Genomic DNA, 27,328 nt, shown 5'->3' with positions numbered 1-27,328 from the left:
AATAAAACATTTCAATGGCCTTCTCCATGATGAAAGTTTGATGTCATCAAATGTGCTTTGTTTACAAGAAACAAGAACAACAATAACAACACCCACATTTATTCGCAGATTCATCCACATGAACTCAAACAGCCCCTTGTTGGAGGTAGTATGCCTACAAGAGGGAGGAAATTTGTTTGCATGCTAATTGATCATTTGTTGGATCGATGTTGAAGTCCTGTTTGTTGTGGGTTTTTAGGAATGTTGGGTTTTTAGGAATGTTGACATGGCCAGGAAGAACTTTTGGAGTGCTGTAGAGGGTGGTCTGTATAATGTAGCAATAGTAATGTGTGAACTGTTATGTATGTCAAATGTTGCATATATAAACTTCTTTTCCACATTTTGTTTTGTTTGTTAAAATATTTATTGCTACAAAACCCCTTACCTAAATTCCCACCCTGTTAATTGATTACAAACTCCACTAAATCAATGCACATTCAGCTATCGAAGCATTCTAGTCTAATTCGTATTGAGCTTAAAATCGGTGTTGCCAAAGGAGCCGGCTCTTTCGTTCCGCCAAATCAGTCTAGCTTGTAGTTGCAGAGCCCCATTGATACGAAATAATGACAGGTAATGTTAGGTGCATTACTGTATCCAAGGCCCACTGATTTTTGCTATGTTTGCTTTGATTATGGCAGATCGCTTTCTGTGTGATAATTGTTGGCTTACGCTTGCAAGATTTTGCTTTGTACCTGAATTTTGTATGCCACTTTTCTTGAGGCCCATTTGGAGTTTTCAGATTACAAACAGGAGCAGGAGATGGAGATAGAGGCCCTGCAAGCTATTCTTATGGATGACATTCAAGAAGTGAGCTCGGCTGATTGCAGTTTGAGGACAACCTTCCCATGCTTTCAGATCATAGTGTCACCAAAAGTGAGTTTTTTTTCCTTCTCTTTTGGGTTCAGTTTGTGTATTCTTTTATCATGCTAAGCACTGTAAGGCGTTTTGATGTGCTGTTCTACTGCTAGGACGATGATGAGGAAGAACCAACAAGTATTCCAGGTATAAACACTTAAGCAGTTCATTTATATATTACATATACATGTAGTTACTGGGAGGCAGAGTCATACATACGCATTCTGATTTTCCTTTGTTTACTTCATTTGTTTGCAAAGGGGACTAAGTAGCCTCCAAAGAGGTGTCACAAACTTGGAAGTTGAGAATCTGGCACGACACATGAAAAAACTCACTTAAAATACTTCACAACTTTAAAACTTGAGTCAACACGGCCCGGCGTAGTTCCGTGCCTAGATGTATTGCCCCCAAAACCTAGCGCCTCTTTCGGTATTTCTTTATCATATTAATGCTTGAGCAAAGTACAACACTTTAAGGGGGTCCTCAGCTCTCAGACTCTGCGTCCAGAGGCTGCAAAGAGTGAGGCTCCTTGGGTCTATTTATTCTTACAAGGGATGCCCCGAAAGCAAAGCCCCAAAAGCAATTAAACTCAAAAACAGTTTGTCTCAAAAGCAACTGGCTCCAAAATCTGGCAGAAAAGCAGGCAACACAATTTGCGAAAAATCCGTACAGGCTACCATATCACTATCTGTCAACGCAAATTGCGGAAGGCCGTATTGTCTGCTACGTCAGCATGTTAGCGCAGTTTTTGGGATTCTGCCACGTTAGCCTTTGTCCGTACTTTGTCTGAACTGTCTTCCCGGGTGATCATGCCACGTCATCTGTTTGCGACATACCCCCCTCTTGAAAGAATTGTAATCGCCCTCGATTATGCTTGCAAAATCAGACATAAGCCATAGACCAGTTTGGTAGACACTGACTTTATGTACTGACGCACTAGATGACACAAATCCAGCATTTATACAAAAACGATAGTCGCATCACATCACATCACACTCAGATCATATCACATAGAATCTAGGAGTGTGATTCCTGACAATGTATTTAGCAATCGCATCTAGATCCGCATCAAGACCTCACTGATGTCGGATTTACTAATTCCTTATTGTAATCACATCCATAGAGTTCGTTCTTATCTAGGACCATGATTCCTGGCAAGTATTTAGCAATCACATCTAGATCTATCTCAGATCTCATTGATGTCGGATTGACTAATCTCATTTTGCGATCATGTCCATAGATTTCTCGAGACTGAAATGTTGCATTCATTTCGTCAATCATTCCATCTGCACTTAGCACTGTCGTGTGCAAGTAATCATTTTCGGGGATTCCAATCCATCAATCACACACTGAGTTCATACTGAACAGAGTGGTTCAATCATTTTGTTCTAGCTGTGTGGCCATCTCATCTTGCAGGAACTCTTAATGCGCCCACGACAGTTCTATTGAATCATTCATGATTCAAAATTCATGATTCTTTTCGTTATTAGGTTCATTCGGGAGCTGTCATTGCTCCAAAATCATCTCATTCTCAATCCTGTTATCTGTTCACAAATAGCAGGTTCTTTCATAAAACATTAGTTTCATACATAAATCAAAGTCATCTTCAAAAAGTCCTATTTCATTCATAAATTCATAAAGCAAAATAATGCTAGTTCATCTATAATTTTCTATCTAATATCTATTCAGGAACGAGTATCTCCTCGCCCCGTTCTATCTGTTGACCATTCTCATTCTTGTGCCTTTTTAGGGGACTGTGCAGAGATGTATCCCTGATCTCCACATTCAAAACACTTTCCCGCTTTGAAATATTTGTCTCTCTGTTCTTCTGTTAGTCGAGGTCGTGTATCTCTTTGTCGTCTGTTTTTGTTCTGACTTGTTGAAGGTTCATCTGGTGAGCAAGTCAAGTTACCCAAATGTATAGCAAACCCCCACTTAGCATGTCCCATTAATTGTTGTATGGATTCGGACTTCTACTCAAGACAGTAGTCTCGGATCTCTTTGGGAAGTCCACAGCAAAACCGCTCGATTTGCTGCTTGAAACTGGATCTTCTTAAAGGATGAAGCAGGTAAGAAAACATCCCAAAATCTCTCATAGTCAGTATCCAAAGGTTCTGCCTTGACCATCCGAAGATGATTCCAGTCAGTAATTACATCCTGTTTGTATTCTTGAGTGAGACATAAAGAAATAAAGAGTTTCTTAAACTTCAGCCACTTTGTCGGTGGTGCTTTTTTTCTTAACAAAAGAGTGGACCAACATGTCCGTACATTGCCTTTTAAAAGGATGCTGTCCCATCTAATCTTTGAGTGCGCTGTATAGCGCCCTCCATAAAATGCTATATCAAATTGTCGGATAAAGGCTAATGCCTTGGGAGAATCTCGAAACCCTAAAAAGTACTCAAACTTTACTACTTGTCCACCCTCTTTGAATTCCTTGGCCTTTTTGCCCTTTTCGTCAAGAAAATCATATTGATTGGCTCTGTAAAAGTGCTTCCTTTTTCAATAAAACGTATTGTTCTTTCGTCATTTCTTACCCTTTCTGTTCTCATCACTCGAGTCAGAGAAGGATGAGCTGTCCGACTGTCAGAAGAAGATGAGGACGAACTGGACAATCCTTCAAACGTACACGCTTCTTCTATTTCTTGCATTCTCAAAAGAGGATTTTTGGCCCAAGTAACCAGGGAAGTCAGTTCTTTTGTTGCATTTCTTCAGTTGCTTCTTCTTTACCCCCAACAGTTGGTTGTCTCGTCTTTCAACCACGTCCTCCAGTTCATCTTCAGTAAACATCTGTGGGGCAGGAGGTTTCTTGAGGGCTGACTTTATTGGGGAATCGATGGCTTTCTGACAATGGGAATGCACCTCATCAATCGGGTGCCGGGTCAAAAATTTGGCATACTAGGGATCCTTTGCAAATTGAAGCCTCTGCTTTGCACAATCATCAACCTGTTGTTGACGCTGCATTTCCATCAGTTGATATCCCGTAGGCTGAGGGGGCCCGTACTTTGGATCTGCCGGTCTATTCGAATTTCCCGTGTTGCCTTTCGTTTCAGACATGTCAGGAGGGTTCGTCTTATTCTTGCAGGATTCGTCGTTTGAATCCATGTGTGTCGTGGTAAGAGGATCGGATTTCTCTTCTATTCGGATTTCTTGATAGAAGAGAAATCGGCCGTGCTTTGATACCACTGTCACAAACTTGGACACTCCAAGTCAAGAATCCGGCACGACACACGAGAAAAATCACTTAAAATACTTCACAACTTTTAAACTTGAGTCAACACGGCCCGGCGTAGTTCCGTGCCCAGAGGTATTGGCCCCAAAACCTGGCGCCCCTTTCCTTTTCCTTGTTAAGCACCAACTTTAGGTCATGCAAAGGGTAGGGAGAGTGTCAAATGCCATAGCACAATATATGTGTTGTAGACTGTGCCTTTAATATCATTTCCTTTCGTAATCCCTTGTGCATGTGTATGTACATGCTGATTTTCTTTCCTATTAAATGTCCTTTTCCTTGTTTAGCCTCAACTTAGGTCATTTAGAGGCTAGTGGGCCCATCGAACAGGCACACCACATTTTTTGTAAAGCATTATCTAAAGGCAGCTCTAGAGGAGGGAGTTGGTTTAAAGCAAGGATGGTCGTACGTCCTTTGCTTGAAATCACGAGACAGAGATTTTCAACTTGGAAAAGCTTTTTGGGCACTTGCGTTACTGAAGCCATGCCTCTACTCAAGCAAGTCCCCTTTTATGGACCAAACTGATTGACCTTTTGCTCAAGCACACCTTGTGCCTTATCAATTATGGGTGTTGAGATTGGGCATGCTTAAGCAATTGAACGTTGATACTTTTCAGGCCAATGAAGTGGCATTACGAGTGTGGGGCTTGTTTATTGCATGTGATGGGCGGGTGGGGGCAATGATAAAAAGAAAGAAAGAAGAGGTTTTGTTAATGTCGTGTAGAAGGCAGAGAGAATTGGCTTGTGAGAGAGAACCATATTCAAGTGTCCGTATCATTGAGATGTCATAAGATCCAACAAAAGCATCAAATCTCAAGTGGCTGTGGGTGTGCATGGGGCATGTCTACAAGATACAAGCAAAATAGAGGATGAATGTGTAAAGGGAAAGCATGTCTACAAGGTACAAGCAAAATAGAGGATGAATGTGGATGGGGCTCTGAACTCTTTGGTGCTCAATGCATATCTATGTGCCTAGGAGAGTACAATATAGGGCGTACATTGGAGAGCCCTATCATACATTGGAGAGCCCTTTGTAAGGACCCGTGAGATCACGTCTAGGTCATCTGTCGACCTTTGCCACCTCCCAAGGAGATGTTGCGAATGCCGTTCTGATGTTCTGAATCGCCCTTTGTTGTTGGTGTGATGGGTGTGTAGCCAAGAGCTGTTAGTTGTCTATGAGCTCCGAACTCCTTTGCTCTATTGAGAGAGACCCCTTGCTGCACTCTCACATCTCGGTGAGATGTCTCGGCAGTGGTCTAAGAAACTTCATAAGCTGGGCCTGTCTGATATTCTCTTGATCATTGTCTGTAACAATGCTTTCTCAGTGCTGTTACATCTCAGGCAGGAAATGGCCCAATTGTCTCTGACTTGGAGCATCAAAATTGAATGGGGAGAAACATTTCCTCTTCCATAGTAAGAGGGATACTGTCCTCGTATATCACACTAACGGGCACACTTGCATATAAAGTTTGCCTCAATCTCTACCTCCTCTCTACTTAATGTGCATATCCTAGCATCCTGTGGTATGCTTGCTGCTTGACCAGCCTTAATTTCTAAAGGAATGAGATTTGGGGCTGTCCAATCACTATCCATATGCTAGGTGGTAGGAAAAGGTCCGTCTAGTGTTATTAGGGCACCTTGGTGGGCGGAGGCTGTGCTGGTGTAACCCGTGTTCTTTGTGTGCCATAATTGAGCCCCTCTCGCTACTTTGTGCCTCTTACTATGAGAGAGGGAAAATATGCGGTGCGCTCAAGTTATAGTGAGTGGGAGGCACACTTGTGTTAGATGCTCTTGATGGTGCTGCGGAAAACAATGTTGTCGTCAAAGAAAGTGCCCACATACTGCCAGTGCTCTCTAAAGATCTTGTTAATCATCTTATTGAATGTTGCAGGACCATTAGTAAGCCCAAATGGCATCACCAAAAACTCGTACAATTCGAAGGATGTTCCAAACGTGATCTTGTATAAATCTCAAGGAGCGATCTTGGTTTGAAGATGTCCACTCTTAAGATGGATTCTACTGAAACAAGTAGAACCCTAGAATCTATCAAGCATATCATGGATCTTGGTTATTGGAAACTTGTTCTTGATGGTAATCTTACTAGGAGCCATGCAATCTATGCACATACTTCAAGATCCGTCTTCTGCACAAGTAGCACTGGTGAACAAAAAGGTGAAGAACTTGGTTGGATTAAGCCCTTATCCATTAGCTTGTTGACTTCGCTTATGATTCTTGTTGAGTTCTATTCACTTTATATGGTGGTCGGTTTGGATGGATACTTCGTGGTATCAAATTGATGGTGTGATTTTTTGGCCGCTCGGGGGTAAATTTGCTAGGTAAGCCAAGTGACTCTTTTATAGGTTTTTTGACCATTTTTGTCACGATTGTGACTATGTTGCAGTATTGCATCTACTCCTAGTTGCAAATACGCGAAGTGCCATGCCAAGGAGGACCCCTGCGCTTGGATGGTCACACCCCTTCGCCCAAGAGACGTGCCTCTTTGCCAAAAGCCACACTCCTTCGACGACTGATCACACCCCTTCGCTCTACGGGTGCGACTCTTCGCCCAATGGTTGAGGCTCTTCGCCGAAAGGATGTCTTTACGTCTAAAGTCGTGTCTCTTCACCAAGAGATGTGTCTTTCCATTTATGTCTCTTCGTCTCCTATATAAGGAGCCCTTGTATCACACATTTCAATCAATCAAACACAGAGTCTTCTAAGTCTTGTCTTGAGTACAGTTCAAGTTTCTTAAGTCTTAATCATGAGTTTAAGTACTTAATTAAGGATTAGCGACTAGAATCCTTACAATTTTCCCTACTTACTTTTAATATATGTCATGTCAAAATCACTTATTAATAAATGAATTAAGTGATTGTGCATATGCCGTACTTTGCAAGTGAGGGTATACTACTATGACTTGCTTGATCATGCATGTCCTTCTAGAGGTTCACGAAGTGCCAGGGTAGATCCTAAAGCTATCTAAGATGGATGCTAATCTATAGCAGTAGCTTGTCCACGTGGCCCAAGAGCAATGCGCGTGTGACATCCTCTCGTGCTGAAGGTGAGACACAACTTCTCAATTTCTTCTTGTGGATGCTTTCCGTACTTCTAAGGCTGATGCTTCTGATGCTTGTGGATGCATAAACTGATGAAAACTCCTCCAAACTTAGGGCTATTGCGGATGTAGATACTGTTGCGATGTTAACACCGACTAGCTGAGTTACTAGGTAGCCTTACTATTGTTGTAGAATATCAGCCTTGATGCTGACTCTGCCTTGCGAGCAGGGTGGTTACGTACCTCTGTTACTGCATTTTTATGTGCATTTTAGTGCAGCAATAGAGCACTCTTATAAAAAAAAAAAAAAAAAAAAAACGTTCCTTGACGTTACATGCATTCAAAATATAAATTACGTGATTATAAGCCTATATTATACTTTATATTCATATGCTTGATATACACAAATAGAAACATGTAAGGTGCAGTGGAATGAATGTTTGAACTTTGCTCAAGATGAGTGCTCCGAACTGCGCTCAAGGTTCCTTTTGTTCTTATGGAAGGCTCTGGGAGAGCCTTCCGTTCTTAATGAGAGAGTGCAATGAACACAAACAAAGTGAATGGACATTGTGCGTGAAAGTGTATGAGACTGAGAGATAGCGAGAGAAGAGAATACGACTGTAACAGACTTGGACACTCCAAGTCAAGAATCAATCGCGACAGCACCAAATAACCACTTCAAACAATTTACAGATCACAATAGATTTGCACTGGCCCGGCGGAGTTCCGTGCTTAGAGATATTGGCTCCTTTCGGTATTTCTTTTTGTATTAATCAGTTCAAAGTACAAGAGTGGGTCGGGATTCACTCTCAGACTATTTAAAGTTACAAGAGATGCCCAAAAGCAGAGCCCCAAAAGCTTCTAAATCAAAAGCTAAAAGCTTCTCTCTCAACCCTCTGTGGGCTTTAAAAAAAAAATAAAGCACCTGGACTCTCTCTCTCTCTCTCTCTCTCTTTCTCTGCCCAATTGCGTAGCCCAAAAAGCAGCTTTTTGCAGTGCAAAATCCGCCGCAATTTCAGGGATTTCCATACGTTGGCCCACGTGGCAGATTTTTAGGGTTTCAGCCAGCAGTTAGGGTTTCTAGAAATTAGGTTTTTGTAAAATTAGGGTTTTTGGCAGAAATTAGGGTTTCTGCTGTCGGTAGCCATGTCATCACTTTGTGACATACCCCCCTCTTGAAAGCATTGTAATCGACCGTGATTACGTCTGCAAAACCGACAAAAGCCGTAAACCGTCTTAGCAGACACTGACTGTTAGTACCTACGTACTAGGAACACACATCTAGCACATGTACCAAATCGACAGTCACATCACATGACATCACAGGACATCACCAAATATCACAGGACATCACATGACATTCAACATTCATTCGGATCTTAGACCATGATTTATCGACAATGTAGCTAGCAATCGCATCTAGGTCCAATCGGGACCTCATCGATGTCCGATTGACTAACCCCTATTGCAACCATGTCTATTCGAGATCAATCAGACCAAAATGCTGCAGTCATTTCGTCTGTCAGTTCCTGCACTTAAAAGAAGTCAAGAACAAATCAGTATCAAATTCAAGAATTCCATTTCATTAAAGTCATACAGTAGAATACTGTCAGCTTTCAGTATCCCTGAAGCTCAAAGAGACATCAGTGACTAGTATCTAAATCAAGGCATCTGTTGACAAAGGAGCAGAGCGACTCCCCTCTAGTGCATCCCACTGCACCATATCTCCGGCCAAGCTGAATTCTGGGTTCCATTTGGAGTAGCCTATGCCAAAAGCATCGAGGTAAAGTTTCACAATCTGAGGAGTATCTGCTAGGTCCTCCTCCTCCCTCCACTTCGCATCCAATGCAGGATAGTTCTTGAACTTAACCAAGAACTGCCTTCGGACTTTACCTTTAGTCTTCGTATCCTTATGTGCCAAAATCTGTTCAGGAACAAGGATCTCCTCGTTTTCTTCCACTTCGGGTTGCTCATCAGGCTCCCCATCATCAGGCACATCACCTTTAAAAGGTTTCAAGAGACTCACATGGAATGCATTGTGAATCCTCCAAGTATCTGGCAGTTTCAATCGGAAGGAGACATCATTTATCTTTTCAGTGATCTGGAAAAGTCCGTAGTGCCACATACTAAGCTTTGGAAAAAGCCTCTCCTTTCTCTTTTTCTTTCGTAGACGTGCCTTCTCAAAACGTAAGAGCACCCAATCATCCTCCTTCAATTTCATGTTGCGACGATTGCGATCCGCTGCCTTTTTCTGTCGTTCTTGAGACTTCTGCAAAGTCTCGCGAACCTTGGCAAAAGCCGTATCTAAATCTCGCGTATATTCATTCGCTTCAAAGATCTTATCTTTCGTGCTCAGGAAGGGTGGAACCTTCGCAGCACCTTCAACAATCTCAAATGGCGCCTTCCCCGTCGAAGAGTGTATCGTGTTATTGTAGGCAAATTCCACCAAAGGTAAGTATCTTTCCCATTGAGTCTTCTGATCTGAGATATAAGACTTCAATAAATCTAGAACCACTGAATTTGCAATCTCAGATTGCCCATCAGTCTGCGGGTGGAACGATGACGAGAACTGCAACCGCGTGCCAATGTTCTCCCAAATTGACTTCCAAAATAAACTCGTAAATCTGGGGTCTCTGTCGGAGACAATCGTCTCAGACATGCCATGTAATCTGAAGATCTGGGCCACAAACAGTCTCGCTAAGTGATCCGGCTCGACTGTTTTCTTCACTGGAATGAAATGAGCCTGTTTGCCAAATCTGTCAATAACAGTCCAGATACCATCGAGACCACTCTGTGTCCTCGGGAGATCAAAAATGAAATCCATCGTAGTACTTTTCCAGGGGCGGGTGGGTATGGGTAAAGGCTGTAACAATCCCTATGCCTTATGCCTGCCAAACTTGACCTTCTGACATACTAAGCAACTGCGTACAAACTCTTCCACATCCTTTTTGAGTCTCGGCCAAAAGAAGTATCTCTCTACCCCCTTCAGGGTGGTAGCAATGCCGCGGTGACCCGTAAAAGGTGGACAGTGGCATTCAGTCATAACCTTTTCCCTCAACGGCTGTGTAAGGCACAACATAGTCTTTTTCATCAAGTAGCCTTCCCGAAGGGAGTATCCAGCTACTGTTTCCCCATCCCGTATCCGTGTGAAAATATCTGCAAAATCTGTATCTGTGGCATACTGATCGACCATATCCTCGAAGCTCCTATGATGTATCGCGGAAATAGCCAGAACCAACGGCTTCCGAGACAAAGCATCTGCCACCACATTCTTCTGTCCTTGAACATGGACAATCTGGAAGTGAAACTGTGACAAGATGTTCGCCCACCGCATCTACTTTTCCGAAAGCTGCTTCTGTGACAAGAAGTAGCGCAAAATCTGATGGTCTGTAAAGACAGTAAAATCCACTCCGAGTAGGTAATGCCGCCACTGAGTAAGAGCATGGATAACCGCCAAAAGCTCTTTCTCATATATCTGTGCTGTCATCTCCGGCCTAGAGAACAATCGGCTCTCGTAAGCAATGACATGGCCTTCTTGCATCAAGACCGCACCCAGACTACGACCACAAGCATCACAATATACTTCAAATGACTTCTGCAAGTCCGGCAAAGTCAAAACTGGTCCCGTAGTCAATTTCTCTTTCAAGGTCCGAAAGGCAGTCACCTCTGTGGATCCCCATGAGAAAGGGATTCCTTTCTGAGTCAAGATATGCAAAGGAGAAGCAACCTCTGCAATAGTCTCTATCTTGGCCGGGTCCATTTGCACTCCAGCTGCTGAGACAATGTGTCCCAAAAAGTGTATCTCTGGTAGGAAAAATTCACTTTTCTTTGCATTAATCACTAACTTGTGATCTTGTAATGCTTGAAAGACCTGAAGCAGATGATCTCTGTGTTCTACCTCATTCTTGGAGAAAACAATGATGTCGTCAAAGAAAGTGCCAACAAATAGTCTGTACTCTCAAAAAATCCTGTCCATCATCCGGTTAAATGTCGCAGGAGCATTGGTTAAGCCAAAAGGCATCACCAAAAACTCAAATAACCCAAAAGTAGTCCGAAAGACGGTCTTGTAGATGTCTCCCGGCGCGATTCGGATCTGATGATATCCACTCTTCATGTCAATCCTGCTAAAGCACGAGGATCCTTGTAACCTGTCGAGTATATCATCGATCCTAGGAATCAGAAATCTGTTCTTAATGGTGATTTTGTTGAGAGCTCTGTAATCGATGCACATCCGCCAAGATCCGTCTTTCTTCAAAACCAACAACATTGGAGAGCAATACAGTGAAGTACTAGGCTGGACAAGTGTAACAAACTTGGACACTCCAAGTCAAGAATCAACCGCGACAGCACCAAATAACCACTTCAAAACAATTCACAGATCACAATAGATTTGCACTGGCCGGCCGGAGTTCTGTGCCTAGAGATATTGGCCCCAAAGACTGGCGCCCCTTTCGGTATTTCTTTTTGTATTAATCAATCATCAAAGTACAAGAGAGCGGTTAGGGTTTCACTCTCAGACTCTGCGTCCAGATGCTCTGAGAAGTGAGGCCCTCACCACTAATTTAAAGGTTACAAGGGATGCCCAAAAGCAGAGCCCCAAAAGCTTTTAAAATCAAAAGCATCAGTTCTCTCTCTCTCTTAGAGAGTCTTTTCTCTTTTTTTTACAAAAAAAAGCAAAAGCAAAATTCGCGTCGCTCATCATTTTCCAAATTTTTTTTTATAATAATAATCCGCCTCCGCGATTTTCGGAATTTAGGGTTTTTGGCAAAAATTAGGGTTTGCAGGAATTTTAGGGTTTCTGGCAGAAATTAGGGTTTCTGCTGTCCGCCACGTCATCACTTTGTGACATACCCCCCTCTTGAAAGCATTGTAATCGACCGCGATTACGCCTACAAAACCGACAAAAGCCATAAACTGTCTTAGCAGACACTGACTGTTAGTACCTTCGTACTAGGAACACACATCTAGCACATGTACAAAATCGACAGTCACATCACACGACATCACAGGACATCACCAGACATCACAGGACATCACATGACATTCAACATTCATTCGGATCTTAGACCATGATTTATCGGCAATGTAGCTAGCAATCACATCTAGGTCCAATCGGGACCTCATCGATGTCCGATTGACTAACCCCTATTGCAACCATGTCTATTCGAGATCAATCAGACCAAAATGTTGCAGTCATTTCGGCTATCAGTTCCTGCACTCACAAGGAGTCAAGAACAAATCAGTATCATAATCAGGAATTCCATTTCATAAAGTCATCCAGCAGAATACTGTCAGCTCTCAGTATCCCTGAAGCTCAAAGAGACATCAGTGACTTTAGTATCAAAATCGAGGCATCTGTTGACAAAGGAGTGGAGTAACTCCCCTCTTGTGCATCCCACCGCACCAGATCTTCGGCCAAGCTGAATTCTGGGTTCCATTTGGAGTAGACTATGCTAAACCAAAAGCATCGAGGTAAAGTTTCACAATCTGAGGAGTATCTGCTAGGTCCTCCTCCTCCATCCACTTCGCATCAAATGCAGGAAAGTTCTTGAACTTAACCAAGAACCGCCTTCGGACTTTACCTTTCTTCGTATCAATATGTGCCAAAATCTGTTCAGGAACAAGGATCTCCTCGTTTTCTTCCACTTTGGGTTGCTCATCAGGCTCCCCATCATCAGGCACATCACCCTTAACAGGTTTCAAGAGACTCACATGCAATGCATTATGAATCCTCCAAGTATCTGGCAGTTCCAATCGGAAGGAGACATCATTTATCTTGTCAGTAATCTGGAAAGGTACGTAGTATCACATACTAAGCTTTGGAAAAAGCCTCTCCTTTCCCTTTTTCTTTCTTAGGCGTGCCTTCTCAAAAGTAAGAGCACCCAATCATCCTCCTTCAGTTTCCAGTCGCGACGATGGCGATCCGCTGCCTTTTTCTGTCGTTCTTGAGACTTCTGCAAAGTCTCGCGAACCTTGGCAAAAGCCGTATCCAAATCTCGCGAATATTCATCCGCTTCAAATTTCTAATCTTTCGTGCTCAGGAAGGATGGAACCTTCGCAGTAGTTTCAACAATCTCACATGGTGTCTTCCCCGTCGAAGAGTGTATCGTGTTATTGTAGGCAAATTCCACCAAAGGTAAGTTCTTTTCCCATTGAGTCTTCTGATGCGAGATACAAGACTTCAATAAATCTAAAATCACTTAATTGGCAATCTCAAATTGCCCGTCAGTCTGCAAGTGGAACGATGACGAGAACTGCAACCACGTGCCAATGTTCTCCCAAATTGCCTTCCAAAACAAACTCATAAATCTGGGGTCTCTGTCGGAGACAATCGTCTCAGGCGTGCCATGTAATCGGAAAATCATCGTGATCATTCTGTATTCTCGGGAGATAAAAAAAAATGAAATCCATTTCAATATTTTCCCAGGGGCGGGTGGGTATGGGTAAAGGCTGTAACAATCCCTGTGCCTTATGCCTGTCAAACTTGACCTTCTGGCATACCAAGCAACTGCGCACAAACTCTTCCACATCCTTCTTCAGTCTCCGCCAAAAGAAATCTCTCTCTACCCCTTTCATGGTGGTAGCAATGCCGCGGTGACCCGTAAAAGGTGGACAGTGGCAATCAGTCATAACCTTTTCCCTCAACGGCTGTGTAACTCACAACATAGTCTTTTTCATCAAGTAGCCTTCCCGAAGGGAGTATCCAGCTACTGTCTCCCCATCCCGTATCCGTGTGAAAATATCTGCAAAACCTGTATCTGTGGCACACTGATCGACCATATCCTCGAAGCTCCTATGATGTATCGCGGAAATAGCCAGAACCAACGGTTTTCGAGACAAAGCATCTGCCACCACATTCTTCTGTCCCTGCACATGGACAATCTGGAAGTGGAACTGTGACAAGATGTTCATCCACCGCATCTGCTTTTCCGAAAGCTGCTTCTATGACAAGAAGTAGCGCAAACTCTGATGGTCTGTGAAGACAGTAAAATCCGCTCCGAGTAGGTAATGCCGCCACTGAGTAAGAGCATGGATAACCGCCAAAAGCTCTTTCCCATAGATCTGTGCTGTCATCTCCGGCCTACAGAACAAACGGCTCTCGTAAGCTATGACATGGCCTTCTTGCAGCAAGACCGCACCCAGACTACGACCACAAGCATCACAATATACTTCAAATGACTTCTGCAATTCCGACAAAGTCAAAATAGGTCTCGTAGTCAATTTCTCTTTCAATGTCCGAAAGGCAGTCACCTCTGTGGGTCCCCACGAAAAAGGTACTCCTTTCTGTGTGAAGGTATGCAAAGAGGAAGCAACCTCTGCAAACTTTCGTATGAACCGCCTGTAGTACGAACACAGTCCCAAGAAGCTTCTAGCTTCATGGACATTCCTCAAATCGGGCCAATCACGGATAGTCTCTATCTTGGCCGGGTTCATTTGCACTCCTGCTGTTGACACAATGTGTCCCAAAAAATGTATCTCTGGTAGGAAAAATTCACTTTTCGTAGCATTAATCACTAATGTGTGATCTCGTAATGCCTGAAAGACTTGAAGCAGATGATCTCTGTGTTCTGCCTCATTCTTGGAGAAAACAATGATGTCGTCAAAGAAAGTGCCAACAAATAGCCTGTACTCTCGAAAAATCCTATCCATCATCCGGTTAAATGTCGCAGGAGCATTGGTTAAGCCAAAAGGCATTACCAAAAACTCAAATAACCCAAAAGTCGTCCGAAAAGCTGTCTTGTAGACATCTCCTGGTGCTATCTTGATCTGATGATATCCACTCTTCAAGTCAATTCTGCTAAAGCACGAGGATCCCTGTAACCTGTCGAGTATATCATTGATCCTAGGAATCGGAAATCTGTTCTTGATGGTGATTTCGTTGAGAGTGCTATAATCGATGCACATTCTCCAAGATCCGTCTTTCTTCAAAACCAACAACACTGGAGAGCAATACGGTGAAGTACTAGGCTGGACAAGACCCTTTTCCAAGAGGTCTTTCACTGGGTTCATAATCTTTTCATTCTGTACTCGGCTCACACGATAAGGTGGCCGATTCGGTGGCGTGCTTCCAGATATCAGATCAATGGTATGATCTTCAGGCCCTCTCAAAAGCAATCGGCATGAGCGTGGAGAAAAAAAATCTTGGCGTTCTTTTCTTCAGGTCAAAACATATTCAACCTTTATCCATCGTTCAGTTCTCCCAAAAGAATGAGTAAGAAAACTGAAGTTCATCAAGTACAATCTCTAAGCCCTTCATTTATCAAAGTCGCTTTTCTCGGCCCATAACCCACAGGTCCCAGCATTGAAACCTGGCTCTGATACCACTGTAACAAACTTGGACACTCCAAGTCAAGAATCAACCGCGACAGCACCAAATAACCACTTCAAAACAATTCACAGATCACAATAGATTTGCACTGGCCCGACGGAGTTCCGTGCCTAGAGATATTGGCCCCAAAGACTGGCGCCCCTTTCGGTATTTCTTTTTGTATTAATCAATCATCAAAGTACAAGAGAGCGGTTAGGGTTTCACTCTCAGACTTTGCGTCCAGATGCTCTGAGAAGTGAGGCCCTCACCACTAATTTAAAGGTTACAAGGGATGCCCAAAAGCAGAGCCCCAAAAGCTTTTAAAATCAAAAGCATCAGTTCTCTCTCTCTTAGAGAGTCTTTTCCAAAAAAAAGCAAAAGCAAAATTCGCGTCGCTCATCATTTTCCTTTAAAAAAAAAATAAAAATCCGCCTCCGCGATTTCCGAAATTTAGGGTTTTTGGCAAAAATTAGGGTTTGCAGGAATTTTAGGGTTTTTGGCAGAAATTAGGGTTTCTGCTGTCCGCCACGTCATCACTTTGTGACAACAAGACCCTTTTCCAAGAGGTCTTTCACTTGGTTCATAATCTCTTCATTCAGTGCTCGGCTCACACGGTAAGGTGGCCGGTTCAGTGGTGTGCTTCCAGGTATCAGATCAATGGTATGATCTTCAGGACGAGCGGGGGGTAACTCTCCTGGTAGGCCCTCTGAGAAGCAATCGGCGTGAGAGTGGAGAAAATCTTGGCGTTCTTTATCAAGTTTAGACATATTTGTCCTATCCTTATCATTTAATTCTTTCATAAAGATCAAGTAAACAAACAGACTGGATTTCATTAATTTTGAAATGGCCGAAGCCGATACAATAGGGACAGACTCGCCCTTCAGTTTTATATCAAGTACAATTGTTCTGCCCTTTTCTGTAGTCAAAGTCGCTTTTCTCGCCCGATAATCGACCACGGTGTTGTTCTTGTGGTACCAGGGAATTCCTAAGAGAACATCACAACCCTTTAAAGGCATTATGAAGAAGTCCCCATGCCCCAAATACCCCTGACAATGCAACCGAAGTTTGCCAATGACAGGTGTAATGGCTACGTCCTTGCCGGGTGCCGCTAGAACTGCCTCTACAAGTGGTCCCATCCGATCGGGAGTAATCTCGAGCCGCGCCGCCAATTCCGGTGAAATGAAGTTGGCCTTGGCTCCTCCATCAAAGAAAATCAGGGCCTCTTGATCTTTCACTTTGCCCCAATCTCGGCAAAGGTCTGTACTCTCATCCATGGTGTCGGGATCGGTACCCACACAATCTGGAACCAGTCCTGTTTTCATCTTGCCTTTTCGTCCAGGTTCCTCAGCTGCTCTCGAACTCTTAGGCCTGTCGTCGTCCTTATCATTCTGTTCTTTCTGTGTCTTTTTAGGGCACTTCACGGAGATGTGTCCCTGTTCCCCGCATCTAAAGCACTTCCCCTCTTTGATGAATCGAGCTCGCTCCTGAGGAGTAAGCTTGGGTCGTGCATCCTTTTTCTCTGGGTTACTCTTTTTCTTTCTACTTTCATTCCCAGAAGTTTGTTCGGCTCGTTGTGTCATGTTCTCATCTGTGGGATAAGTCAGACTGCCAGAGTGAATGGCAAAGCCCCGCTTCGCATGACTCATCAACTCCTGAATAGAAGCTGACTTCTGCTCCAAGCAGTGATCTCGGATCTCTGTAGGTAGACCCAAGGTGAAACGCTCAATCTGTTCTCTGAACATGATCTTCTTGAATGAAGAGGCGGGTAGAAAAGAGCTCCAGAATCTTTCACAATAAGCATTGATTGTATCTTTCTTGGTCATCTGAAGAAGGTTCCAAGCAGCTCGTACATCTCGTTCATATTCTTGCGTCAACCAAGAAGAAATAAAAAGCTTTTTGAATTTCAGCCATTTAACTCGTGCAGTCTTGTTTAAAAGAAGCGTGGACCACCAAGTACGAGCATTCCCCTTAAGGTAAGAGGTAGCTCTCCGAATCTTGGAGTGCTCTGAATAGCGTCCTCCCGCGAAAGCGATGTCAAACTGCTGTATAAAAGACAAAGCCTTCGAAGCATCTGAGCATCCTGAAAAAGTATCAAACTTGATCGAGTGGCCACCTTCCTTAAACTCTCGGACTTTCTTGCTTTTATCTTCAAGAAAGTCATACTGGTTGGCTTTGTAAAAATCTTCTTGTTCGCATAGAAGTTTCCATCATCAGAATCGGAGCTGTTTGTAGACGAGTCCTTAGTAGAACTGTCAGGCTCTGTGCGAGATTTAGCCTTCTTTGTCTTTTTCTTGCCCTTTCCGACGCTTTGTTTCTTGCTTCGCTTTTTACCTTTTTTGTCTTTTTCGCTCGAATCAAAAGAGCTAAAAGAACTGTTAGAAGAAGAAGAAGAAGAAGAAGAACTGGGTACTCCTTCAAATCGAACACGCTTCTTTTGTTTCTTTGCCTTATCAAAAGTCGACTGACGACCCAAATATCCCGGGAAGTCAGTGCTTTTCTTCTGCTTTTTGCCGTGCTTTTTGGCTTTCTTTTGCGCGTCAAAAAGCTGAGCAATCCGTGCATCAACCACCTCTTGTAATTCCTTCTCTGAATACTGTCAGAAAGCGGGTTTCAGGGGTGTAGTGGTTTTCTGCCCTTGTGCATGCACTTCCTGAAAAGAAGTCTTGCTCATATATTTTGCCAATTTCGGATCCTTCACAAAACTGAGCATCATCTTTGTTGCATCGCCGATCAATTGACGACGCTTCATCTCTCTTTGCTCCGCCTGAGTAGGCCGAGGCGGGCCATACTCTCTGTCTGAATCTTCGTTGTGATCCTTGCCCGCATCTCGAGATGCAGAAGGAGTCGACTGATCCTTGCGTGAAGCAATAGGTGCCGCGGTAAAAAAAAATTGGGGATCGGATTTCCCGTAGAAGAGAAATCGGCCATGCTCTGATACCACTGTAACAGACTTGGACACTCCAAGTCAAGAATCAATCGCAACAGCACCAAATAGCCACTTCAAACAATTCACAAATCACAATAGATTTGCACTGGCCCGGCGGAGTTCCGTGCCTAGAGATATTGGCCCCAAAGACTGGTGCCCCTTTCGGTATTTCTTTTTGTATTAATCAGTTCAAAGTACAAGAGAGTGGGTCGGGATTCACTCTCAGACTCTACGTCCAGATGCTCTGAGAAGTGAATGCCCAAACCACTTATTTAAATTTACAAGGGATATTAGTTTTGGGCTCGCTGCTGCTCGCACCTCTCCCCCCTTGCGCCATCGCCCTCCCTCATTCCCTCGCGCTGCTCTCCCGCTTGTCCACCTCGCGCTGCCCCCTTCCCCTCGCGCTACCCCTGCTGCTGTCCGCTGCACTGGCAGCCCGCTGCCCAGCTCAGCCAGCTCTCCCCCCCCCCCCCCCCCCCCCCCCCCCCCCCCCCCCCCCCCCCCCCCCCCCCCCCCCCCCCCGCCCCTCGCGTTGCCCCCCGTTGCTGCCTGCTGCCCAGCCGGCCCGAAGCAGTTCCCGCAGTCAACCACGCCAACCCGCCCCCTCCCACTGTCCGCCCCCTTCGCTTGCTTTTTACCGTTAGCCTTCTCCCTCTCCATTCTTGCTTGACGGGCGTCGCCAACACCATTGACGTGCTCGGTCCTACAGGTCTTCCCCCCCTTTCTTTCGTCGACGATCCTCCGCCTTTTCTTTACCAGTAGCAGACACAGATGGCGGCTCATGCTCCACCGCAGAGGGACTCCAATGAAGCCCCCTCGCCCGACCCCGCTGAGCCCACCATTCGACTTGCTCTTACGCCGGCAGAGCAAGCGAGCCTTGCCACAGAGGTAGAACGCTTGCAGGCGACTTCTAACATCTGCAAGGTTCTCGGCACTCGTCCCAGCAGAGGAGAGCTGCGAGACCTTCTCCAAGCCCGCCTCCTCGCAGAGGTGGGCAAGATCTTGGATGTCCAGATTCTCGGACGGGGGTACTACCAGATTGAGTTCGAGACTTCCGAGATGGCCTCCAAGGTCATAGCTATGAGTCCATTGGCCATCCGAGCATCACGCGCCCACTTTCGTCAGTGGCGACATGGTTTTGACCCGTCTTCGGATGTGCTAGTAGAGGAGGCGGACATCCCCATCTCAGTCTGCTTTCCAGGTTTACGGAGGGAGTACCTTCCACTTCTCTCCAGGATTGGCTCCGCCATCGGAACTGTCCTGGAGACACCTCGTACGACAGCATCAGTAGTTGCCAAGGTGGCTGGCATCCCTTCAGTTCGAGTTTTGGTCAGAGATACCCACACGCTCCCGAAGGTCATCCTTCTGCCTCGGGTGAGTGGGGGTTGGTTTAGACAGAGTGTGGAGTACTCGGGTCTCCCGAACCATTGCTTCATTTGCAGACAGATGGGCCACATAGCGAAGGCCTGTCCACGGAGGAGACTACGACCCGCACCCCAGCCTCAGCCCCAACCTGCCAAGGCTGGGCCGCAGCCACAGCCAGCGACACAGAGCACAGATTCATCGCCACCCTCCGAGACTGGGGCTCCAGCGGAGGAGGGGTGGCAGCAGGCCCGTGGCCGTCGACGCCAGGGGCCACAGCGACAGCCTGGCACTCAGAGTGGCCCCCAGGTGCCTACTTAGCAGCAGTGGGTTCCCACGGGGAACCGCTTTGGTCCTCTTGAGCAGGAGGAGCCCCCTACGCCAGCCACCACCTCCGCTTCACCCTCGGCAGCCGCTCCGCCTTCCGATCTCCCCTCCTCCTCCTCATGCCCTCCCCCGCCCTCTGCTACCGCTCACTCCCCACCTCGCCCCCCCCATGTCTCTGCCGCCTCACCCCGCTTCTCCTCTCCCCCGCCCCCCCCAGCCCCTTCTCCCCCTCCTCCTGCTTCAGTACCACAGTCGGCTCAGGAGACTGGACCCTTGCCGGCGGCCAGGAGATCTCTTGGCAGCGCCTTCGCCACGAGTCGCCTAGCGAGAGAGGGTCAGCCCTTCATGCGGCCCCCACTGCAGATTCAGACTTCTCCTCTTGCAGCTATCCCTCGTGGTTTGACGAGCTTTGACCTCCGACGCCGCTGGGATTTCTTCGATTACGGGTTTACTCGTTTTCTCGGCGATTCCGCAGCAGACCACGAGGCAGCCTGCTTCAGAGTCCACGCTTTGTTCCTCGCCGCTAGGGGGACAGAGGCCTTGGACTCAGCAGTTGGTTTCTCCTTTCCCCTATGTGGCAGGACTGAGACAGAGTGGTCCCTCGACTCAGTGGTGGGATGGTTGCATACACAGGTTCTCGAGTTCTCTCACCACATGGGAGAACTTGGCATTACAGATTTGCTGCAGACTTTGTGGCCACTGGCCAAGTTTGCGGTGACACCCCTAGATTCTGCAGGATGTAGACACATTGTGGTGTACTTTTTTGCTGATACGCAGTGTTTGCCTTGCTATGTATTCATTCATGAGGACTCCTGGACAGAGGAGGTTGCTTTACGCACGGCTCGCTCTACTTGGGCTTGGACCAGGCACTCACTGCAGTCTCGCCTATCTAGAGGATGCTCGGATGCGGATTACTCCCCATCCAAGCCTGCTTCGAAGATAGCTCGTCTTGCTGCTGCGGCATCATCTGTTCTCTCTCGCTCCCCATGAGAATCGTCTCGTGGAACGTGCAGGGACTAGGTGGGCCCCAGTTTCAGCGACAGCGGGGCCGATTGCGTCAGGAGCTTGAGCGTTGCCTTGTGGGAGGAGAGATTGATCTCCTTATGCTTCAGGAGCACCATTTGTCTGAGAGCCGCATTCGGCGATGTGGTCAGATCTTGCGTGGACGCTATGATACCTTTTGGTCAGCTGCTTTTGGACCTGGAGGCATCCAGGGTGGGGTATGTATGACTATTGCGGACTCATTACAGCAGGCCATTGTGGGCAGAGGGATTATTGTACCAGGCAGGGCTCAGTGGATTACTATGCAGGTTCATGGTAGCCTTGTGGGTTTCCTGAACATCTATGCGCCCAATGTGGCGAGTACTCGTGCAGAGTTTTGGTCACAGATTGTTGAGTCTTTGCCACAGGTTGACCAGTGGTGTGTAGGAGGGGACTTCAACATGTTGGAGGACCCTTCTGACAGGATCGGAGGCAGCCATGCTACTTTGCATGGAGTCGAGTTAGCAGCTTGGGAGAGGTTTTGTATGACGTTGAGGGTCTCGGATACATGGCAGCATTCTGGCTTTGTGAGGCCTCCAGAGAGTCTTGCCTTCTCTAGATCGGACCGCAGAGTGGGAGGAGTGAATCTATCGCGCATAGATCGCTTCTACACTAGTGACCACTTCAGTGACTTGGGGGGATCAGTGGGCATCCTGGCAGGGACATCCTTCTCGGACCATGCACCAGTGATCCTCACAGTGGCAGACAGGCAGAGGAGTGGGAGCACGATGCTTCGCATCCCAGAGCGGGTCTTGTTGGACTGAGCACTCAGAGAGAGGGTCGAGGCTCTATGGACAGAGGGCATGGACAGCCTGGCTCCACCTGCAGACAGAGTGGCCTCAGGCCTAGCTCAGCTTAGCCACTTCTTTCTCCAGGAGTCTTTGGCTCGACGGGCTGCAGCGAGAGAGGAGGAGCAGCGTCTCAGACGAGGCATTGCTTCACTACAGAGGATGCAGGAGCAGCATCCAGACAATCCATGGTTGGAGGAGCAGCTACAGCAGGCTCGACAGGAGCTTGCTTGCACAGAGGAGAGGCGCCATGAGTTTGCCTTCCACCGACAGGCATCTCAGTGGACTCAGGTGGGTGACAGAGTGACAGGTGTTTTTTTTGAGACAGTGGGACCTCGGCACTCGCATGTCAAGGTCAATCAGTTGAGGAGACCCGATGGGTCAGTTGTCTGTGAGCCAGAGGATATGCATGCAGTTGCTACTGACTTTTACCGTGAGCTACTGTCGGCTGAGCCCGAGTCAGAGAGACAGGATGCATGCAGGGAGCAGGTCTGAGCACAGATGCCTTGTCTTGTGACTGAGGAGATGCGGCAGAGGCTTGAGTTACCTCTTCAGCTTGAAGAGCTGCACACGGCCCTTAGGGCCCTCCCTCGTGGTAGTTGTCCAGGTGAGGATGGGCTGACTTTCACCTTCTTCTTGGAGTACTGGGACCTGCTTGGCCCAGATCTTTGTAGTGCCTTTCAGTACATTCTACACACAGGAGTGATTCCGGATAGCATGAGTGAGGGCCTGATCTACCTCATTCCAAAGGAGGGTGGCTCCTTGGATGAGATTCGACAGTGGCGTCCCATCACCATTCTCAACTTAGCCTACAAAATTCTTGCCAAGGCTCTGAGTTTGAGGATTCAGCCACTTTTGGAGAGCCTTATACATGGGACTCAGACAGGTTTTGTCAAGGAACGCAGTATCCTTGACAACATCTTCACTTTTTGGGAGGCTTCTGCCCTTGCACGGCTCCGTGGGGAGGACCTTGTGATTCTTCTTCTCGATTTTGAGAAGGCATACGACAGAGTTGACTGGGACTTTCTAGAGGGCACGCTACGTAGGATGGGCTTCTCAGAGGCTTGGATCAGAGGGGTGTCAGCTTTGTACAGGCAGGCCCACAGTCAGGTGCTTTTGGCAGGAGGTAGAGGTGAGCGCTTCATGCTCACACGATCGGTCAGACAGGGTTGTCCTCTTGCCCCCTTTCTCTTTCTGTTCTATGCGGAGGCGATGAGCAGATTTTTGGTGTCACAGCAGGTTGGTTTGAGGGGCTTAGCACTCCCTATACGCGAGTTTGCCGACGACTCAGCCTTGTACTTAGAGGGCCAGGAGGCCAATTTACACAGATGTGGGCAAGCCTTGGAGACCTTCTGCTGTGCATCGGGCGCACTGATCAACTGGAGAAAGACAGTGGCTTTCTCAGCTGGTAGTGCTCCTGTGCCAGATTGGATGCCAGGAGAGGGTTTCAGGTGGATTCCTCCAGGGACTGCAGTTCGGTACTTGGGTTGTCAGGTTGGTTTGGATTTGTCCCCCGAGCAGCAGATTGCTCCTCTTCTCCTGTCCATCAGGAGAAAGCTGTTACATTGGAGCTCAGCACGACTTTCGCTGGCTGGTAGAGTAGTAGTTGCCAACCAGTTGTTGTTGGCGACTATGTGGTACATCACTTCTTGTTGGATCTTCTCGAGTTCTTGCATCAGCCAGGTAGAGAGGTTGATCAGGAACTTCCTTTGGTCTGGTCGCGACACTCAGATTGCCCGAGCCAAGGGGGCTTGGTCGGTCATCACACTTCCTTGTTCTCAGGGAGGGCTTGGGATCATTGATCCAGCACAGCAGAGCAGAGCCCTTCTTGGGAAGTTCGTCGTCAGAGGACTTCTTCCAGGCGAGGAGCCCTGGAAGGAGTTCTTGTTGCAGAGGCTTCGTGCCAGGGTGCCTCAGTCAGGAGGCCCTTGGCAACCTTCGACCAGATGGATCTTTACAGAGTTGCGCCGAGTTGGTTTGAGCAGGAGACAGGATCGATTCGCTGTGAGTTTGCTTCGTTCTTGGGAGCTATTGCGGCGTGGCCTAGAGCAGCGGCAGCCGACGTGCACGGAGGAGCGCCTACGGCAGCCCCTCGTCTGGAACCCCATGGTTAGCTCTCAGAGAGGCCACTTGGTTGGGAGTAGGCCTCATGTTTCTTGGGGTCCCATGGCAGCAGGTCCAGCGCGCTCTCTAGGTGACTGGCTAGAGTTCACAGGTTTGTCAGAGGAGGTGCAGGTTGTCCAGCTACAGGGCATGAGAGGGGTTCAGAGCATGTGTCAGGACATCTCAGAGTCAGTTCCAGCTGAGTGGCTCACGCCTCTCGAGCCAGTAGCACCCCGGTGGATGGGAGCCTTGACACGACTGGAGGTTCTCATTTCAGTCAGGGCTTGCTTAGAGACTGTCCCAACCCTGTTCTTCGAGCTTCAGGGTGGGGGACGATTACAAAGAGTTGCAGTAGAGGCCCCGCAGGTAGCAGAGTGTTGTTTCCAGAGGATCCGAGTTGTGGGCATCTGTGGGAGGACTTGCGTCATAGACCTTGACCCAGCAGCTCTTGAGACAGGACACTGGAGGCTATGGGCTTGGGAGTGCTGTCCACTGGCACGAGTACAGTGGGATCCTGGTGAGTGGCTATGGAGGGACCCATTCTCTTTTGCAGACCGCCCAGGAGTCCCTTTCTTTCAGTACACTGTTCGGCTTGGACGTCATATACTTGCAGCACAGAGAGAGGCCCGCCCCGCTGCAGCACGTCATTGGCAGGAGGAGGGCCTCACAGTTGAGTTCTTGGCAGCTTTTTGGCAGAGGCTGTGGGACTCCAGACAGCCGAGGCGCGTCACCTTGTTCCAGTGGTTGGTTGCACACAGAGCCACAGCAGTAGGGAGCTGGCTTGTACATTGTGGTCTCTCGGCCGCATGTACAGCCTGTGACCAGTTGGTGGAGAGTCAGCGACACTGTCTTTGGGACTGCCCCTCGGCCCAGCAGGTGTGGCTACGAGTTCTTCGGCTGATGCCTGCCCTCTCCACGGCTCGACAGTACACTTGGGGGGTGGCGGCTTGGTCCACCCTCACGGGCCCGGCACTTCAGTTTGAGCTATCTTCCACCAGCAGGATGATAGTGATACAGGGGGGTCGACCTACACTCCAGCCTGCTACAGACCTTACTCCACAGGAGTGGAGCAGTGAGAGAGTGGAGTGTTGGGAGCTCATCAGCGGCCTAGCTCTCTGGTTCATCTGGCGGGCCCGTTGTTTCCGCATCTTTGAGGCTCGCCCTGTACCACCAGCGGAGACTGTTCGTGACTTTTGGCTAGAGCTGATCCACACTCTCAGAGGACAGCTTGAGGGACTACAGGGCAGCTCCGACCGCATGCGGGAGCGCCGCGAGGCTTTCCTTCGTCTCTGGCGCCCTGGGCCGTTTTACTCCATGGTCCAGGGGGTGCTCAGATGGCACTATTGTCCACCTGTGTGGCTTTTCCCTCCTTCCATCTCTTGATTTAGCCCCATTGTATATATGCTGTTTTTTCATTGGGAGAGTCTTCCCATCATGTTTGTTGTAGCCCTCTCTTGCAGAGGTGGATGTAGCCCTATGGGCAGCTTTCATTAACTAATAGAAGGATCTTTTTCTCGGAAAAAAAAAGTTACAAGGGATGCCCAAAAGCAGAGCCCCAAAAGCTTCTAAATCAAAAGCTAAAAGCTTCTCTCTCAACCCTCTGTGGGCTTTAAAAAAAAAAAAAAGCAATTGGACTCTCTCTCTCTCTCTCTCTCTCTCTCTCTCTCTCTCTCTTTCTCTGCCCAATTGCGTAGCCCAAAAAGCAGCTTTTTGCAGCGCAAAATCCGCTGCAATTTCAGGGATTTCCGTATGCTGGCCCATGTGGCAGATTTTTAGGGTTTCAGCCAGCAGTTAGGGTTTCCAGAAATTAGGGTTTTTGTAAAATTAGGGTTTTTGGCAGAAATTAGGGTTTTGCAGAATTTTTAGAGTTTTTGGCAGAAATTAGGGTTTCTGCTGTTGGTAGCCACGTCATCACTTGTGACAACGACACCAAAGACGTTGTAAAACCCTCCTCCGAAGGCCCCACTCTCGTTGGCGAGAGTGGTCTACTATTGATTGCACAAACTGGTACAAAGTGGATGAACGAGAACTGATGCAAGTCTAGGCTATGTCGATGTCGACGACGGGGATGATGAGACTACCTAAGTCGAAGGATCTAGGCCAGACATACGCTCCCTAGACTCGTCCTAAGACCTAGAGAGTCCCCTACCCTCTGATCTTGGTTGAGAAGTGATGCACTTTCTCTGTTGTCCAAAATCGCCAATGGGCTGAAATCTGCTGAAACAAAAAACGTTGGTTTAGGTTGAGTCCTGATGGCGGAAAACGCTGGTTTAGGCTGAGATCTGCTGGCTGAAAACGCTGTTTTAGCTTGTCAAAAACGCTGGTCCATGCTGTGGGTGTGGCGATGCTACTATGTGCTGAAAACGCCAGGGCACTGGAGACGAGGCTGATGCTGAAAACGCTGGATGCTGGGTCTATGGATGAGGCTATTGCTGAAAAACACCAGCATGTGGGAGGTCTTGCTCGGAGGAAAAACGCCACCAAGGGGGAAAGTCTTGTTGAGAGAGAGAGGGGAAACTTGCTGCATGTGGCCTTGTGTTCTCCTTGCTCTTCTGCCAAATAGTGCTATCCTAGGTTTGCCTATATATTATCTTACCCAAATTGCCCTACTCAGTTCCCAACAAAAGTCACTTAAAATAATAAGCGAAAAATGTCAAAAATAGGGAAAATAGGTTAAATGCATTGAAAAATTCCCCTGAAGGATTCTGATGGATTCTAATGGGAATGCTTATGATCATGCTATGTGCAACCAGAGGATATGCATTTACACTAAGTGCCTGGGCATGCACGGTCTGCGAACACTCACAAAAGTGCCAGAACACTTCCTAAGCTAGACTGACTGGACTGATTGAACCCTTGTCATGCTGTAGCTTGTCCACGTACACATAGGGTCGGATGTGTCACGTGACATCCCCTCCTTTTCAAAGTGAGGTATTGATACCGAACTGTATGGCATCAAGGGAGATCGCCAACAGCGTCCGAAATCTTGGAAAGGACTCTTCGCGGGCCCACTCTGATGTGTGGGTCGTGCGGTACTTGAACTTCATAAAGGTCTGCAATGTCTTCTTCTTTGGGCCGCGCCGAAAGCGACAAAGTCTTCTGTGGCTCCTTCAATGCTTCAACGTTGTCTAGAGTCATGCTTCTTCCTTCGTCAAGAATCTCCATGGCTGAAAATTCCTGAAACCACTTCCAACACAAAACCATGAACATACCTATTCCATGTAAAGTGAGTGGAAAAAATCTCGTCTTCCTCAAAGACTGTGCATGCAATGTAGATGAACAAAGAGACGGAGTGCCAA

The 27,328-nt window shown here is 47.1% G+C and overlaps 1 protein-coding gene across 2 annotated transcripts in view; it reads left to right on the top strand.

Annotated features, from left to right (window-relative positions):
• Positions 1-414: 414 nt before the first annotated feature.
• LOC147447569 (Ubiquitin-conjugating enzyme family protein) overlaps positions 415-27,328 on the top strand; it is a 142,759-nt gene continuing 115,845 nt past the window's right edge. Inside the window, exons 1-3 of one of the 2 annotated variants that reach the window (XM_086523303.1) lie at positions 415-609; positions 779-912; positions 1,008-1,041. In XM_086523303.1, the coding sequence (XP_086379429.1) occupies positions 603-609; positions 779-912; positions 1,008-1,041 (175 nt within the window). In that variant the 5' untranslated portion in view covers positions 415-602. The remainder of the gene's footprint in view (positions 610-778; positions 913-1,007; positions 1,042-27,328) is intronic. The other variant, XM_086523302.1, reaches the window with a different exon arrangement.

This window comes from Adiantum capillus-veneris, chromosome 11 (assembly GCF_014529385.1).
Source record: "Adiantum capillus-veneris isolate H3 chromosome 11, ASM1452938v2, whole genome shotgun sequence".
Taxonomy (NCBI): domain Eukaryota; kingdom Viridiplantae; phylum Streptophyta; class Polypodiopsida; order Polypodiales; family Pteridaceae; genus Adiantum; species Adiantum capillus-veneris.
Note: the sequence above shows the minus strand (reverse complement) of the source record. Positions and strands in the feature narration are given on the sequence as shown.